Here is a 19406-nt window from a genome sequence, read left to right on the forward strand (position 1 = left end):
CAGCTCACATTTGTAAGCTCCAGAGTAGATTTTTCCCTGGGTAACACTCTGCAGCTCAAAGAACAATTCTTGTTTTTATTACATCCTTAGTGATTAAAGGGATATTTAAACCTCACAATGCTCCCTGCTGTGAATATAAAAGCCTAGCATCATTTTGGATAGATGTGTTTAGAAAAATAAATTAAAAATTTGCCCTACTATAGTGGACAAATGCTTTTAAGTTGTTAAGAACATCAGGCACTTGAATGATTTAAGTGCATTGGCTGCAATTCCTTGAGAAACCCAAGGGATGACCCATGGCTTTGAGCTCTCCAAACAATTATACAGACAAGTTCCACTTGGACTCAGGACAATAGATGCGTGCAATGACTACCTTATACTGAAAATACTGGATTTCACCTACTTAGGCATAAATGAATTAGATTTCTTCTCCCCTCTACCCTAGCAATCACTTACACACACATAATAGGTACCATTCTTAAAAACATAATATTTGCTTTTGTAATGGCAAAACTGTTTTTAAATGACCAGCTCTTTACAACCTAAGCTATGCTTGCCAACCAAACGTAGACACAAACAACAATATAATGTAATTCAACAGAAATATTTAAGTTCTGCTAAGAAGAGTGCTGGGGAGTGTGCAGGAGGAAACTGAAGTCATATTTGAGAGCAAGCATTCCTTCTGAGCACAGATTAGATGCTTACCAATAACAAGGTCACTGGTTTTGCCACCCCCTAATACTGCAATTACTGGTTTAAGCTTCTGCAGGGAGCTACTGCTGGGTCAGATTTGGGGAGAGTTAAGTCTGCCTGCAATGCAGGTTTGGACTCACCACCAGGGAGCTCAAAGCACTGCTCCTTCTCGCTGCTAGCTTGCTTTGCTGGCTTGGTGCTGCTCAGTTCCTTCCTCTTAACACTAAGTATAAACCCAAACCAACCAGATTATGACAGGGTGCAAGGAATATTCACACTTGTGCATTACTACATGTACCCTGTGGCCCATCCTGGGCTTCAACTAATCCTTTTCTCACGACTCAGGCATTTAAAAAAGGAACTTTCCTGTTTGGATACTGTGTTGTCTACTACTATGTTAACTCACATTGCAGCCATTCCCTCAGACAGAGCATTATCAGGAAACCCATAGGACCTAACACATCTGTGTGACTTCTACACTTCTGCCAAGTTGGGCTGAAATCAGGAGACTGAGGTAAAAAATTATTAGGAGGGAAAAACAGGCAGCAAGATCAAGCAAGTCTTTAGATACGTTTCCCATAAACTTGTTAGGGACAGGACAATTCAGCGTTTAATTTTCTGCCTCTCCATGATGTTCCTGCCACGTGAACTCTGGGTGATCAAGAGCTAACCTGATGCAATCTCAGAAGAAATGTTGAGAATACTCCTGCACTCTGGGGAATATCCCACTGCAATGGTAAGAGGTTTCAAAGGCTTCTACTGGACAAAGCTGTGGCAAAATTCCCTTGCAAAATTCTAGGGGTTTTTATTATGTCTAAAGTAGGAAAAATGATCAATTATACTAATTGTATATATACTCTAACTTAAATTAATTAAATTGTATATTCTCTAACTTAACAGTGTTAGAGTCCAAATTCTGCTCATCTCTGCTTATGCACATTTTGCATTGAGAGATGTTCCTTTGTCGCATGCAAAGTGAAAGATCGATGGAGTGAAAAAAAGGAGATTAAAAAGGTCACCTTGTAATTGTGGTAGGCTGTCATGGCCATAAGAATCACTTCTAGGAATGTAAAGGCAGCTATCACGCTCCAGGGTAAGGTGCAGGCATCCATGCTGGTCAGCACCACACGGAACCTGGGCTGGTGTTTGTGCACCAAGTGCAAAATGAACTGGAGCCAGAGACAACGTAAGCAATCAGGACTGGACAACTGTATCAAACCTGTTTGCATCCCTGCAGTCAGCTACGGTTTTGCAGAAGTTGCTAGTATTCTACTTCATTTTCAAATAACTACTCACAGACCAGAGGGAGCCTACCAGTTAATGAGTGCTTGCGCTCTACAGGACAGAGAAGGTCTGGTTTAGATAATCAGAAACCTGAGGCAAAAATTTGAAATCTAAGCCCATTTGTGGTCTCCCATTATGTCTTTCTGACCTCTTTGTCTTGTATTTCCTCACGAGGATGGAACTACTCCTTCTCCCTTCACATCATATTGTCAAGGAGTTGGTTCAAGGGAGGAACTGCTGACTTCTGCAGTTCCTTGTCTCCACCTCCAGATCTTCCCCTAAGAGTTGTTTAGTATCACTTCAACTTTTCTTTTGAAGACAGTGATGTTCAGCTACATCCACCTATAAAAAACATGGTAATATTAAGGAGGCTACAATATAGATTGTTGATATGGTTTTCTGCAGTAAGTGTGATGCTTTTGTTTCCAGCCAAATATAATCATAGGATGCATATGTGAAAATAGCATATGGCTGAGGAGGAAAGTGGCAGGGCTTCATTCTGTTAGTCTGCTGTAAAACAAACTGGTAAAGATGGTTCCAGAACTGAAACACTGACCACCCAGAAGGGAGTCAAAGAGCAAATCAAGTGAAATGCAAAAAGAATGAATCTTTCACGCTCAAGTTTGAACCCCAACAACGACCCTGAGCAGAGGTTAGGCCTGCCTTTTGTTCAGAATCTAGACAGTGGAGACCTAGCGTCACTTAAAAGGAAATAAACTACAGCAATCATCCTGAATTTACCCCACCAGATTTTCTGCTAGATGTTTACTTCTCACAGTATATATATACACAACTACTTCACTACAGTCTGAGGTGATAAAATCACAAACATATGAGGTGACTCAGATGATGGACCGCTTTCTCCTACCCGGCATCGTCACCACTGTTATTTGCTGCTGGCCAAAGCTGCAGCTATCGCAAGGCTGATGCCTGTTTTGGCACTGGTGCTGAGAGCCATCTGCAGACAGGTTTCCTGAAGAACCCTAGAGAAGGAGTGCAGAAGGGCTCCATAATTCCTGTTCTTCAGAAGGGCAGTCTCTTACTTAAACAAGTGGGTTGGCGGGGAAAAAAATGTATGGAAAAGTGAGGGCAGAAAGAAAGAAGGGAAAAAATGAAAGGTAAGACATAGTGAAGAAAAAAAAAAAATGTAACAAGCTGTGCATGCTTGTACCATTGGTATCATCTTGCTGGGCTCAGGGTCCTGCCATCATCTTTTGTACCCAGCTGAGGATTAACAACAATAAAATCCTGTATTTCTGCTCCCAAGGGAGGAGTGACTGCAATCTAAATGTTGCTGAGCCTGGCAGAGCACTGCCCTACTCCCAGGCCTAGGCCAGAGTGATGGGAAAGGTGTCAACTTATTGAGCCACTGGGTTTCATTTCCCAAGTGCCTTTGGATGCTAGCGGAGATACACTAAAGCCATCAGCCATTGTGTTAGGGCTGACAAAAGATTGATCCATGGATGAAAGAAGCACTTTCTCTGCAATTCTGAAGCACAAAGTTTACTAGCTGTTCTCCTCTCTGCTTTCAGAGAGCTTCAAACAGCCCTCAAGGGAGAAACAGGACTCCAGTTTACACAAGCCATGTCCACTTAGTTTATTTAACTCATGCACAGTGTTCATGATTCACCAAGTCATTTTCCATGCCCTGACAAACTCCTGCCATGGGCAGCTCCTCCCTCCTTCCATCACAACCTTCTTTTCTATCCCTTGTTACCCAAAAGCACTCCAGAAACAGAACATTCCCCGTGCTGCGTAGTCTTCTCCTTTGAGGAATCCAACCCAGGGCTGTTCTTGCAACAAACAACTGGGATGGACAATACCTCCCTCTCTTCTGTTTCAGCCCTAATGTTTATGAAAGTGCCAGATTCAGCTTTGAAACTAAAGTCCTTTTTTCCAGAACTGATTTAGCTCTGGTAGAGGCAGTGGGTACATCTCAGGGATTCTGGAGGGGAGTATGTCTGCCTTTGCCTGTTGAGGCCAGCCTTGAGATTGACTTCCCACCTTTCGATACCTGGATTATGGTCTCTGATTAGTAGAAATGCAGCAAATCCATTGACTCATTGTTTAAAGGCGATTACAGAGAAGTAAAACTCACAAAGCGAGGGGTATTTAGGAAGGGAACTTGTTAGGTTCTAGTTTAGCACTTACTGCCTGAATTTTTTCTGCCTGAAGTCAAATGAAAATATACTTGCAGAAATACATGTTCTTTTTCCATATGCAACCAGGATCAGGAAACTCATAATAAATGAACTCGTTACTGTTACCTACATGTCCTAACTGACCAGCTCTGGCTTCTGTAGTGCAGCCATTACAATGGTCTTGTGACACGAGGAACTACAAACAGTTTCTGTGCAACATCCATGTTAGTTATTCCTCTCTTGCGTTAGGTGAGACAGTGACAATGAGCCTACGTTGGGATTATCACAGTTAAAAAGTTTTCTGACTAGCCTGCCCTCGTGATTTGTTTGTCATTCTCAAAGTTAAAACTGAAACTTGCATCTTCTATTTTACTCAGCAATACACCAAAAGTATTTAAGCCTCAGTCTACTTCTGTTCGCACAGATGAAAGTTATGCTAATGGATGAAGCTAGTGCAGGAGACAATTGCTCTCAAGCAACCTCTCCCCAGGCTGAAGAATCCTGGGTTTCCTGGAGGGAGTTCTGCTCCAGCTTTTCCAGAAGATCTTCAGAAATGGAGTTAGTCCCGTAAGAGAGCTATCATTTAAATGTGTTTGCCAACAAGAGGTCATCTTAAATAAACCTCAACGTACTTGCACTCTCATTCCATGTTTAGCCAAGCAATATAATAGATTTTCTTCAGCAAATAAACCAGAATTCAGCAAAAATAAAAGCAGCAAAATCAACCTTTCCTCTTTTTTTTTTTTTTTGTTTGTTTTGTTTTAACATCATCCTCCACCAGGCAAAATACTAAATCTACATCAGTACTTCAGCAGTAAAAAACTATTCTCAAAACAACAATATCACAGCAGTAATGTCTTCTGCTTTGGAAATGTGTTACCTTGATGTTTATATAGCCACAGGAGACCATTCAACAATGGCAATGTGTTAATTCCATTGACATTATCGCTCAAATTCAGTCACAGGGGTTGGCGAATTCTTTTTTTACATGGCTCTTTCATCTATAAGAGAGTAAGGCAGGACATAATGGATGGTTAGTAACATATTGTTAAATGGTTACAAGACACAGGAAATTTCAACTGGGGAATGGAAAAACTGAAAAATCCAAGTAAGTCTTGATTAGAAAAAAAGACTTGGTTTTGCTGCACTGAATTATCCCAATTTCTCAGCAATCAGAGCTAAGGCTCTCCAAAAAACTAAGCATGTTCTACACTTACATGAGCAGACACTCGCTAGTCTTCTCCACAATTCTGTGTATGGAAACTCCTGTGTTATTCACCATGACAAAAACTCAGATGACTTTCTGTATTGCTCTTGTTTAACTCAACTATGGGAGCGGTTCCTAGTGGATATTAATATTTATTCACTCAAAATGAAAAAAAGCCACCATTTAAATTAAAATATGTTACAAGATAAAATTATAAACAATTTAAGATATATAAAAATGTCCTAGCATCACATTCAGTGGCCATGTGGGATAAGGGGTTTTTTGGACAAATAGTTTACACTTTATGGAGATAGAAAATGGAAGAGAAATGTTTAATTGAAAAACTGACCAGCTAGTGGGAAAGCTCTGATGCACAATTCAGTTCTTTTGACCCTTGTGATTTAAACAATAAATCAATGGTGGTGTTATGAAATAGGTGCAGAAAGTGAATATTGACAAAGCCCAGACAGAGAACACCAAGAATGCGCCAGCTTCTAGTCCATCATATTCGGTAAATATCACTAGCTCTGCTGCCGCTCTTCTGAAAGCCACCAGGATTTCTTTGCTGGAACAATAGCAATCACTGAGGATGGGGCAGAAAAGCTGTTAAAGACAACAATATTCCTAACAAAACACCCTGTCCTGGGGATCACACCAAGACAGGTATCACTAAACAGAACTTTATTTTATGGCCTCCCTTCCTGGAACTTAGGTAGGTAACACCAGTTGCCCTCCAAAGTTCATCTATATGCTATAGCCATTATAATTTCGGGGAGAATTAATTGGGGAATTTTGCCTTCCTTAGTACTGCTCTCGAATGAATGTAGCAGAATTTTAAAACTATAGTTTGTTCCTGTTTTCTGATTGATTTGTTATCAAAACCTCACATTACATTGTCATTTTATTTGCACACCCTACCATATATCCAAGCCTATTCTTCCCAGTCACTCAGGTGCCCACAAATTTCATTTGGGCTGAAATTTTTACTAGCAGAGGTACTTACACCTTTCTTTCGTCTTTTGCATGTTTTAGTGGTTAACCATGAACTTCTGAGTTTACAAGTACTACGCAAGTTAAGTCTATCTATTTTAAAGCATCCATTTTCTACGGAAATTTTGGTTGTAGAAATACCTTAGGTCACTAAAGAAATTGTATATCATGTAAGCCTATAGTGAAATATAAGCTGATGATGATGCCCTTTGCTCTCTTCATTGAAATTGGCAGTAGTCATTTATATTTAAGTACCTTGTTGAATCAGGCTCATATTTTAGAAGAAACATTGTCCTCCTCCTCTCTCCCTCTTCTCCAGCAGATTCTCTGCACTTGGGAATAACATTTCCATATTTTCATGTTCTTCACTGCTACTTTTCTGTTTGTCTTCGTAGTACTAGTAACAGGACAGTTGCTGCACCGTGCTGTCTTTGTATCTGAGTTGTCATTACTGAAATATGACCATACACACAAACTGGGCATTATAATGGTAACATTAGTATTTCTGAATTTCACCAAAATTGCAAGTTCATCTTATTAAAAAAGCAAATGCATCAGGAGTGCGTACAAACACATGCTATTTACTTCTTCTTACATTCTAACTCAATTATCAGTTGTCAAAAAGCGAGCTCATTAATTTAGACGGTAACATCTCCAGAGCAGTCATCTGAATTATGTGCAGTTGTTAAAAGACCTTGTGTCTGCCCCATAACAGCTGCCAATACACATGTCGGAGGAGCTCAGCCTGGGGAGCTCCTGCTTCTGCTCCTGCAGAGGGAGGGAGGGCTGCAGCCCCAGACCAGCCACCAGCACCTGCCACCCAGCGCGACAGGGACCCATTTGTAGCAGAGGGGGAGGCACTGGGAGACACAGAGGGATTAAAATGACTCAGAGGCTGCAGGCTTTCCAGCAATCCTGCATTGCTTTCTTGGTTTTCTTTTCTTACCTTGAGAAAACACGCTATATTAACAACTTCCAAATAAAAGTATAGGCCTGGTAAAACTTGCCATTGTAGGAGAATCTTTGCTCAGTTCATTTGAAAGATTGATTTTAGAGACAATGAAAAGCATCACGGTGCATCCAAGGGTTTACCAGTAAATGCGCTCGGCTTGTTTGGCTTCTACAGAGAAGAGCCAAGTCTCTGTCTTCTCAGAGTTAAACCGTGAGCAGTCCAACAGCACTGCCTAGATGCCAATGGTGAGTTCTAACTGCACTGGCAGAATTTAAAGGCTTCTTTGTGCTGGCAAAGCAAGGGGATCCATGGACCCAGGTTATCAACAAGAAACTCCAGCACTTCTTTTTGCAGCAATACTTTATGATACGCAATCCCAAGCTGCTGTTATGTTTGTGAAAGCCAAACTGAAAAAACACCTTGTACCACTGCTGCTTGCTGTGAGACAACACGTCAAACTCCTCCTTTTGCGCCCAGGAAAGCCCATTTACTTATTAAGTATAGGAAGAATTTCCAGCAGTGCTGTCTATTGGGAACGTCATAGCAGCACTGTTATTTGTTTGAACTTGCATTGATTACTTGAGGGCATAGCGTTGCAAATTGATGTTGTAAGCTCAGTAACTTCCACTATGAATTTCTAAACCTTAATTTTTTTTTCTAACCCACTCTAACTTAATGGAAATCTAATATACAGTCTAGACATTCCTAAGTGACACGTTTCTGTATTCAAACTACTGCTTTCTGACATTCCTATAGCATGGTGGTTTTATATGTCGGCTCAATTAACAAGCTAAGCTATTCTTTGAGAATACATCTAATGCCATCTCTTAAGGGGAAAAGAAAATGATCACTGCAATCTTATAGAATGAGTTACATTTTATATATACTCATGCATTTAGAACAAAAAAAATGAGACTTCATACATATCAGTGTGTAACTTAAGGAAATTAAATCTCTGGTGTGACTTACATTACAAGGAACCAAAGAACATTTCTAAAGCATGAAGCTTTTCAGCTCATACAACATCCTTTACTAATTATTACTGAACAGAATGTGTTCAGTGCTATATTAGATAATAGTTCATGCAATGCATATTTGCAAATAAAACTCAGCTGCATATTACTTCTTGTGAACAGCCCTCCGTATCTGTCAAAAACCTCACAGAAGTAAAAAGAAAAGAATGTGAATATGTAGACAGGTTCTCAAGCTAACTGTAGGAATACATAACAGTTGAGTATTCACCCAGGAAGCACTATGTCTAAAGTGCCTTTGGCCTGCTACACGGCTTTTCCCTTGTAGTTAGAATAATATCACTCTAACTAAAATTAAATGAATACCATTCCAAACTGGTTCTCATATGCTTATACCATATACGAACTTTGTTTATATTCCATTTATACTGGAATTCACTGTTGTTTGCAAGGTCTCTGAAAGAGAAGGGAGAGAAAAAAAATAGGCTGAGAAATAAAAATTGTGAGGGGGATATCAGTGTCTAATCTGAGAGCAAAAGCTACTTTTTACCATATATGTTGACTCGGTTTCAGATAGGCAGTTTCCTTCAATAAGACAATGTACTTAGAGAGACTTTGCGATGTGCTCCTCCCACTGGGATTATATAATGGAATGCTTTTGTACCAAGCTATAGACACAATCATTTAATCGCACAGATAAATCCTAAATGCAGGCAGAAGCGTGATTTTACTTCTCCCCTTGGTACAAGTGACTTTATTTTTCTGATTCTGTAGTCAATTTGTGGCCTCAACTCCATCTCACCATCCCATTTCATGTGCACTTCTGCACCATGCCTACAGAACTTGATCTTACCTCCTAGCTACTTTAGATAACACAGACTGTTATACAAGATTTTTTCCAAGCTTGAAAGTTACATATTTCTTCCATCATTTTCATACACATTTTTGTCCCTAATTAGAATTTTACTTTAATAAAACTATCTCAAAACACTACAGATCCATGAGTTGCATGTTTATCACCTACTCTTGGGCTCAGTTAGATGGGTACAAACCCCACACCACTGCAATGAACTAGGACTGAACTAATCAGGATTTACACTGACAAAGCCGAAAGCATTAGAGTCCTTTTACACAAGATTAACAGTCAAAACATACTTTGTCTCCCCCATTATAACATGATGCACATTAAGAAAATGGAAAACACCCAGTAGGCTTTTTATAGAGGAATTAAAAAAAAAAAGGAAACACATAGTTATGGGGCAAATAGATTTTGTGTGAAAAGCAAGTATATAGTGGAACTCTTTTCCTGCTAAGTTGCAATATTAATGCTAACAAAGTGAGCTCTTTTTTTTTTTTTTCCTGTTATGGGACAGAATCCTGTAAACAGACTACGAGGATTCTCATTCCGTCTGCTTTGAATCAGACTATCTATTACGAAGAGGACATATGGTACAGTAGCAGAAGGCTCTTCTGAGGCTCGTGAGGTCAAAAACAGCAACGAAATTTAGTCTTTCAGAAGTTTAAAGACAGATCCTGGTCATCCATTTTAGGATTTGGTGTGGAGTGAGGGTTGGCTTTTTCCCCCCCCTTTTTTTTTTTTACCCCTTTTTTCTTTTTTTCTTCTTCTTCTCTGTCCTAGGGCCCCCTCTAGTGCTACCAGAGCAGACAGTGTAGCTCCCAGATGACACAGGATGAACTTTGGACACACAGCTATACAGAGATGGACTCACAGCCCTGAGATTGCTCTCCAGCCAGACCTGCCACATGCCTTGTTCTTATTCATACATGTCATTTTATTAAGAATAAGTCCATCCATAGGATAGAAAAATATTTTTGAGATAATATACAGAAAGGCCCCTTGACATCCATAGCTACTGTGCTGTTGCATCTGAGCCTGCACCGGAGTCTCTGAAGCATTGAAAGACGTGGCTTGAAGTCCTAAAGCTCATGTGCTTTATATAGATGGCTTGTGGTACCGAGTGGGGGAATCAAACAAACATGCATGTACCATATATAGTCTCTAAAGCCCCAAGTGTTTTGTAAGGGTCAGCTGTGGCCAAAAGAAATCCACAGGCAGCAGGATACCCACATTACGTGAACAATGCTGCACAGAAGTTGGTGAGCTCTAAGACAGCTTTAAAGACTGTGGAACGGGGGTTCTGGACTTGGCTAACAAGCACTTGCTGATGGGTTGTCATCCTCATACACGCATTAGATAAGCAGCAGCAGGAACAAGGAGAGATGTGTCTTTAAATCTCTGGTGAGATTTGCATGGAGTCTCCAAGTGTTAATGTGAAAGAGCCATTCAGGCAAAGATAAGTCACCCTCCAGAAGCCAACAACCCTCAGATGTTGGTCTGTTACCTTTCACAATGCTACCTGTTACACTGTGCCCTGCAACAACAGCTGAGTCCCCCACAGGGAAGTTCTCACAAAGGCATAACTTGGGCTCGGACGGCCTGTGGTACAGTACCCCAAGGTTACTCCCAAAATCCTGATATACGCTTCAAGGCTTAGCATCAGTGGATTCCTAGTCATCAAGTAGAAGAAAGGGAAGGATGGCAATTAGCACTCAACACCTACACTGAAGTTCTTACCATCATCTTCAACTGCAAAAACAAAGCTTCTTCATCCCAGCCTTATGTGACTAAGAGATCACAAGGTTTATGCTTGCTGCTTTTTCTTCTGAGCATCCCAATTCATCTACCCTACCACCCTTTTCCTTAAAGAATATGACAAGCACCTGCAGGAACAGAAATGAGCTTTGCGCAGCGTGTAACAGTGTACACTCAAGCTATGTACATTGCATGTACGCAACGGACTTTTCAGCTTCTTTGAAATATCAACACCACTGCCAAAACGAGAGCGTTGTTAACAATGGTGTGATCCCACCCTGGATGGTACGACTTAGTCTGTTCTCACCTGGGCCCTCCGTTTCCTTTCAGTCCATTCTGTCTCCTAATCAGCTTCGGCTGCCACGCTTCCTCATCTTTTCCTGGTCCCTTTCTCCCTGACCATATGGTGTTTATTTTGGCTGCAAAAGACATTAATTTCATTATTCATGAAGAAATCTCATTCTAATAAAAAAAACACCCAAAACAAGAGACAACAACTGACAAACCCTAGTACACAATAGAATTAGGAAAGATACTCAGTATCTTCCTTGATTTGGTATTTCGGTTGTGGAATGGAACATTATTAGCTTTTTCTGAGACAGTGGGCAGAAGCCATTAACAACAGCTGTGCCCAACAAAATTAATTCTTAGTAAAACACTAGTCCTTGCCTCAGAGAGATAAATTCTCGATGGTCTTAACTATACGTGGATTATATAATCCTTGTGCCAGGTAATGAAATTGCATTAAACACAGGCAAATCCCAGTACTACACACCTTAACAATGGTGATCAGTGAAAGGTACCTTATCACGTGTACAAACAATACCCAGGAACAGCACAAAAGTGTATCAACTATCCACAAATTACTCACAATATCCAGTTCAAAATAATTTGTTTCCACTTGCTTTGGAACAAAAATGTTTTTGCTGTTTGCCTGGAAGTCTTAACAGTTCTGGCTTTCCGACAGCGAAAAAGGACTGACTTTTTAATCTACCACTGGCAGGAAAAAAAAAAAAAGAAAGAAGTAAAAGCCTCCCCTCCACCCCGACTCGGTCACACATCTTACCTTTAAGTTTCCTTTAGGCACCAGACATTCATGTCCCTATAGCTTCACAGGGAAAAACCAAACCAAAAAAATATAAAAGCAATATACTTCAGTAGCTGCCATTTATTTGTCTGGCACATTAGAAAGGTACCACGGAACACTTGAGATTTCAGAAGAAACAGTTACCCAGTAAATCCTGAAGATAGATGTTGTGTTTACATTTGATCTGCAACTCTGAAAGGGGGGAGTTGGAAAGTTGGACCTTGCCTATAGTTGGATTTCAAACTATTACAACTAGGATTAGACTGAAATCAAAGAAATTACTTCAATTAAACTAATAGCTAACTGCAGTTTTACCATAATGTTTTTTCTTGAAAATTCCACAAAATTATATTGCGAGGCTTCAGAAGATGCTGTATTAAATGAATATTTCTGCTTGTAAGGATTTGAAATTCTTGCGCCAAGTACCTTTGGGTATGGTGATTCAGACAAACATATGTAAATGCATCCAGTGGTCTTGGTATCTGCACTCCAGAATATGGTTCCTTGAACTGAAGAACTACATAAACTGTACTTACAGAGAGACGATTTCACACACACAGAAGAAGAACGACCCCTTTGGTGTAAAATCAGCAGTAATACCCATTACAGAAGATGGCCCGTAGCTGAGCAACACACAATTCATTAGCAGAAGGGCAGCAGTTGAAGGAGGTGGCCTGTGTAGCTCCTTCTCGGTAACTTCTTGAGCTTGAGAAAAAGTCCCTGAGCTACCCAACAGCACAGTGTAAATAAAAGATCATAGATTAAAAGACAAATAAAAAGGAAAAACAGGTAAGACCTTTTAATATAGGATAATACAAGTTGCATATTTATGTAGTCTGAAGATTAAAATGAGTTTAGAGCAGATCAGAAAAGTTCAGCTCTCTTTGCTGACAGGAACAGATACACTTACTATTCTAGCTTTCCTTAACCAGCAAAAAATTAAATCCTTCTTAAAAAGAAGGACTAGAAGTCAAAAGAAAGCTCAAGATCAGACATTTTAGCAAGCTTTGGGGGGCGGGAGCAGGAGGCAAATGCCTAAGGCCAAGGAATCCTGAAGAATAATAAAGGGAAACAACCTTTTTCAGTGACCAAAGTTAATTAAGAAAAATCAAATGCTCTGTCTTCATACATCAAACCCATGCTAGATGTGCAGACCTAAAAATTTAAATACAATCTTAAGGTCAGTCATACCTTTAATAATATACATTAGCCAAAAAGATTATGCATCTACTCTATTTGGGTGAAAAAGCTGTATTTAGAAGTATATCCTCTGAGTCGTGCTCCATTTCTCATAAGAAGCTGATTTCTCTTTTCCTGTGCCATCTTCTAAAAAAATAAAGATCATGCCTGATTATCTAAAGCTACCTTAGCTTACTGCCAGTCAGTGACTATATGGTATGCTATACACTGTATTTATAACAACTTACACCAAATTAAAGAGCAAACACTGAAAACATATTACTATTGAAAATACCCATTTGCTTTTACCATTCAATTACCTGATCTTTTCCATATCAGGTGCATCCAGCTCACCTATCACTTGTAGTAAGTGAACAATTTACACAAACAGTTGCTAATACAGCCAGCAGACATGCTCACTTGCTTACAAATTACATTTTGTTCAAATAATGCAGAATATGAGAATAAACTTTCAAATACAGGGTTTGACGCTGCTTCTTTTTATCCAGGGTCTGTTCACTATTCTTAGAGTGAATGAATGCGATCACTGTAATAGTGGATTAAATGCTAATTTGTACAGCCAAATATTCTAGGTGATCCCATTCACTATGTGTTGTCCACCCCTTATGCTGCTCATCAGCATTCAAAGATATTCAGATAGGTGAAAAACAATTCAGATCACATCTCAATGGGGAAGCGAACCCGCTGCGGGCAATCTTGGCAACGCTGGCTGACCCGGGCTCTGGGTCGCACAAGACCAAACCCATCTGAAGAGCTCTGGCAGTCAGCAGAAAAGGAAGAGGCTTCCCCCCATCCCCTTCCTCTGCTACCTTCTTATCCAAGAAAGAAAAGGAAGGGAGGAGGAGTACTTTTTCCAGAACCACGGCACCTTGCCCCCTCAGATGAACAGAGACAACAATACATTTCAACTTTATTAGAAAAAACCAAAAGTTTATACAAAGCTCTGCATTTTACAGAAAACGACCTCCCCCAAACACAAAGAAATCTGACATTGCAAGCTGTACGCATTTTCTTTTTTCATATACATACATATATATATGTACACACACATATATATGTCTGTGGGCGCACGTGTGTATATATAGTGTGATGTGGTTTTTTTGCATGGTTTGCATTCATTATTTTACAAAGTTAACATTTAGTAGAAAAAAAAAAGGATCTTTGTTACCATTATTTTCTCATATAAATAACTGTGAGCAGTCCCTCTGCAGATAGATAAAAAACACCTTTTCGTGTCATTCTGTAAAAAACAGACATTGCTGAAATGGTATTGAAACCTTTCAAGTTTTTTCAATACCACCATAAAAATATCATCTAGCCCCCAATTCAAAATGCTTGTCCAAGGCATTAGAAGAGAAAGGACTGTAAGACAATTCTGGAAAGATTAGTTCTTTAAGCCAACATTCAGGTAGATAATTTCTGCTGGACCTCATACATTGGTGTGAAATGAGCACAAACAGGAGGTCAACCTCTCTGTCTCTCTGGAAAAGCTGGTTCTTTGCCTGTTGTCACTGAGTCAAATTCCAACAAAGCGCCCAGCAGCGCTAAGGAGCTGACATGCTCTCAGCTCACCCTTCTCGCGCTGCAAAAAAGCCATAGACTTTCTAGATGCAATTAAAACCTCTACCAGCTCAGCAATTTTTTCCTACTCCATTCACCTTAAAAGAAGCTGCTGGACTAATCATGGCATGGCTAGACAGACATTAGGTTGTTGAACTATTGGGAGGAAAACTCAACTAGGGGGGAAAATGCAAAACGACAACTAAAAGAAAGAAAATGCTATAGAAAAGAGATACTGGAGTGACTCCCAAGGCTCTGGTTTGAAGAAGCAGGAACAGCAGAGAGATGTGAATCGCAGCTCAAAACATCCTTGCATCTACTGAAGTCAAAGGTGATAGCGTGGTCCAAATTAATTAACTGCCTGATAAACAATCATTCTTTCCGTCAAGCACCATGATGGGGAGAATGGCAAAGATTTTGAAGGCAATACAAGTGGTAGTGATGATAACAAAGGTAATGAAAGTGAAGAACACAATGATGCCGATTAAATGGAGAGTAATGCCAACGAAGATGTTTCGACTGCCAGAGATGCTGGCAACAAGAAGAATGGTTATATGGTTGGTGTTGATGATGGCCAGAATTCATTCATATGTCCATGTAGTCATCATCTTCATCAGTATCACTTTCCAGTGAGGACTCCTGGCTTGAGGTCTCTAAGATTTCCAAAGCTGGCTGACAAAGGCTCTCCTTCTTTACATTCGCTGCAGACTGAGCAGACAAAATAGCAGACTGATCCCAAAAAGAGAGAGAGAGAATATATTGCTAAATAGTCAGGATAAACCCATGATCACAGGGATAAAAGCCACCTGGTTGCTATTCCTTCACATTCAATAGCTCTCTTACTTCTATAAAAGATACGGCATCCTAATGTGAAACAGCATAATATTTACCAGTAGGCTTCCCCACCGTTAATATTCTGGTAGCTTACACTAACCTAAGAATTGCAATGGCTCCAGTAGCTTCCTTGCCCATTTTGTCCCTCAAAAGGGTTAAAAACTAGGACAGCTATGATTTCACCCATGGCCAATACTTCATCAGTCCTATAGAACTGGCTTCTGCTGATAATAGCTAGCATCTTCTTCCACTACTTATTCTATCTCTGGTTATGAGCTGAGGACAGGAACTGTTGCTCCTTTCATACAAATATTTTATTGACGTGAGAATTAAGATTAAACAAAAATCTAAAAAATTACTGTTTCCTTTTTATTACCTTTAATTTTTGCTTGGTCTCTTCTGAAATGCTGCCCTTTGGAGAAAGGAGGGTGGGAGTGGGTGGAGTGACAGTGATCTCAGGTGGAAATTTGGTGACAGATGAAGGTATGAAAAGCTTTGGCATGTTGGGCAGAATGCGAGTTTTTACTCGGGTGCCATCTGTCTTGTTCTGCTGACTTCCCAAAGTCTGTGAACTGGAGCTGAGTTCAGGCTTGGAACTGGAGGCTAAACAGAAAATAATAAGAAAAAACATGTTAGGAAGCTATCTAGGATTTCAGATGTCAAAGAAGAGGGAATAGTTCATTGTTAGACATATGGCTGGCTCAAAAGGCCTTTCTTCAAGTCTTGCTTTAACTAAGGCTCAGAAACAGAAGAAGAAAGTGCCTCAAGATTCTTTAACGACAACTGGAAATCAGTAATAATTTAAAGAAAACCCTACTGGACAGCAGAAACTCAATCTGACCAAGCACAACAAGTGGTAGTGTAGCACTGACCCATCTACATTTAGTTAGAAGTCTATTACAATCACCATTTTCCCACTTTTTGTTTCAGATGCAATCATCTTATCTTCACATTCTCTAGCTGCCTCTCCATCCTGTAATGCAACAAATAAACCTACTTAGCTTTACTTATGAGTCTTAATTTCTTCCACTATAGCATTGCCTGTTTAATTATTGAGATAGCAACTCCTCAACAATTTAAGAAAAATACATGGTAACACCCGTCAAAATTTCCTCATTACATTCTTCAAATCCTGCCATAAAAACCTCCTTGGTGTGCTTGTGCTACTATCTCCCACACTAGTTCTCATCGTTTCCACATACTTCCCAAGTGTCCCAGCTTGTGGTCTTTACAGTGCAAACTTGCTCAGACTGGGCTCATCTCATGAAGTAAAGCGGGATCCAGCCCTTCCCTAGGCACTATCACATTACAAAATACACAACAATACCCAGTAGAAGACAATGCTTTCACATTAAAAACTGAGAATTCCTTAAAAGTTTTCTTGATTCCTTACTAACAATGCTGCTTCATATGGAGTCAAAAATAGTTTTAAAAAAAGTTAGACTCTCGTATTTTGATTTATGTATCTCAGACTGATAATAAGGACAGGTGTTTATATATGTTTTTTCAGTTTCAGTCTTGTCAAATCCATCTCTTGCAAATTTCCGGAACTGACATGGCCACTTAAGCACAGCAAAATAAAACACCAGCTTCCTGATGCTATCCTGAAAAACAACCAGCAGTAGAACTAACTACTAAGGGATGTACAATTGAATTGTGTGTTCTCAACTGTACACAAGAACGCAAGAACTGCCACAACAGATGAGGCTCGGCTTTCCATCAAGATCAGTGACCCATCTCCATGGGCAGCCAATCATTTCGGCATAGAGTATCAGAAATGTTGCAGTAATCAGACACAGGATAATCTGCCTCTCTCAAATAAGAAAAAACGAGATAGCCCAAACGTGAATACCTAGATTATGCCCACCTGAAATACCAAGTTTTACATTTTTTCAATTAAAACACTAACTCCTACTTCTCTTGGGAAGGGGGCAGCGGAGGGACAGAAAGCTTTAACTGCTGTAATGCTGTTTTTTATGTTTACACAGACTGAGTCAGCTTTTGTGAAAAATTGTTTCCTTCTGCTAAATATTCCAAGAGTGTAATCCAAAGTGTTGTCACATTGCCCCGTATAAGATTTCAATTAAAAGAAAAATTCTACTTTAAAGGATGCACAAACTATATAGCATGATAGTCTGGTGCTGGGAGGTTTTTATTTGGCTTTGCTGCCGTGGTATTTAGCATATGTGAGTCATGCACCAAAGAGAATAACCATTAAGGGACGACAAGGCAGTTTCCCAGGAAGCTGGGACATTGCCAGGAATGCCCCTAAACTCTGGAATACTTGACTGGAAGGCAGGCAGAGAAACTGAGGAATATGAATCACAACTATCCAATCAATCAGTCCCTACAGAGTGATCCACAGCTAACCACCCATTCCCAGAATTCTTTGAAGCACAGAAAGCTCCTACCTTGGGTACAAACATGTCCCGAATTTGTGCTGGTCACCGACTCCACTTGCCAGCAAACAGGCTCTGGCGATGGTGCAACAGTAGCCATTTTCATCTGCTGACAAAGCCGTGACTCCTGTTGCTGAAATCCAAGCCCCTCCAAAGGCACTTCAAGCTCTTCTTCCTCTTTAGTAATGAAATATAATTAACAGATTAAGAGACATCCTGATCTCTCTCCTAAGCCTCAATCCTTTTGCTGCCTAACCAACTGGCAGATTTTTTTTTTTAACCTTGCTCTATTTGTAAACCGTAACATGACTGAGTGAAATTAAATATTGGCAAGTTAAAATGGCAATACCAGCTTTTTCATAGCTGGTGCCACCAATTCCGACTCTTAAAAAAAATAAATGTCATTTAAAAAGCATAAGAAAAATTCTTTTATATGACATTTTGTTATCTCTGCACATCTGCAAGAAAAACACATGCAAGTGACCATCCTCCTTTGGAGGAGCGAGGGCTGAAACACCTGCCACACACGCAGAGCAAAATCCATCACTTTAATGATGAGCCAGCTGTGATCAATAGGTCCTTCTCTAATCTGCAACCACAGGTACATGCTATGCTGAAGTGCAGCTTACTGGTAAGTAAGATTAATTACTGTGAACATCCAGTAGCAGGACAAAATCTGATATTTCCACTGTATCTCTATAAATATATTAGTGTAAAATTTCCATCTTCTGCTATTTGAGAACTTGGGATGTTTATAACTCAGAATCCCTGTAAGTGTGTGTACAATCTCTTTATTATGTAACCAACTGTATCTGCTTTTAAATTAATGCAGTGTTAAACTGGTTTTCTTACACACTGAGCTGCTTATTGTACATAACAGGAGTCATTTTCACTGAACTACTGAGAGTTACTGGTGCCCTTTCTGGGAAGGGCAGACCGAAGCAGCTGAAAGGCTTTCAAGGCTATGGAGACACAAACAAGCTCTCATTCTCTGATAAAAATGAACATATCCTTCAAAAACAAAGGGCTGTCTCATCTAATTTGAATCACCTTATATTTACCCAGGCTAAGGCATGCACAGGCAGCTATCACAGGCCAGCAGATGCAATGTATATTCTTGCTTGTCTAACTTGCTCTAAAAATTAATTTAGGATTTTGACAGTATGATGTCTTAAAAAAGGAATATATATTTCAACTTTTCCTTATTGGAAATATACTCCCACCCCCTCAAGTGTTGAAAACACTTCTCCATCTTCACCAATGTAGATAAGAACTTGGAATTTACCATGGTAATATTCTACAGTACGAGAGTTCCCCTTGCAGAAAATGCTTAAGACAACATTAGAGCTTAACAGCTTGGTAAAAGTCAGATCAATGCAGTTTGAAAGATGCAACTTTTTAAATTAATTAGATTTTTTCTAGGGTTCTTGAATAATTTGTACAAAAAAAGGCTTACCAAAGCAGGCTGTAAATT

The 19406-nt window shown here is 39.8% G+C and overlaps 1 protein-coding gene across 6 annotated transcripts in view; it reads right to left on the reverse strand.

Moving 5' to 3' along the window:
* Positions 1 to 14022: 14022 nt before the first annotated feature.
* CABIN1 (calcineurin binding protein 1) overlaps positions 14023 to 19406 on the reverse strand; it is a 121294-nt gene continuing 115910 nt past the window's right edge. For 5 of the 6 annotated variants that reach the window (XM_074607098.1, XM_074607102.1, XM_074607099.1 and 2 more), the window contains 3 exons: positions 17945 to 18109; positions 15910 to 16136; positions 14023 to 15428 (listed from right to left, as the gene is read on the reverse strand). In XM_074607098.1, coding sequence (XP_074463199.1) covers positions 15285 to 15428; positions 15910 to 16136; positions 17945 to 18109 — 536 coding nt within the window. In that variant the 3' untranslated portion in view covers positions 14023 to 15284. The remainder of the gene's footprint in view (positions 15429 to 15909; positions 16137 to 17944; positions 18110 to 19406) is intronic. The other variant, XM_074607101.1, reaches the window with a different exon arrangement.

The sequence above is a fragment of the Larus michahellis genome, chromosome 13 (assembly GCF_964199755.1).
Source record: "Larus michahellis chromosome 13, bLarMic1.1, whole genome shotgun sequence".
NCBI lineage: Eukaryota > Metazoa > Chordata > Aves > Charadriiformes > Laridae > Larus > Larus michahellis.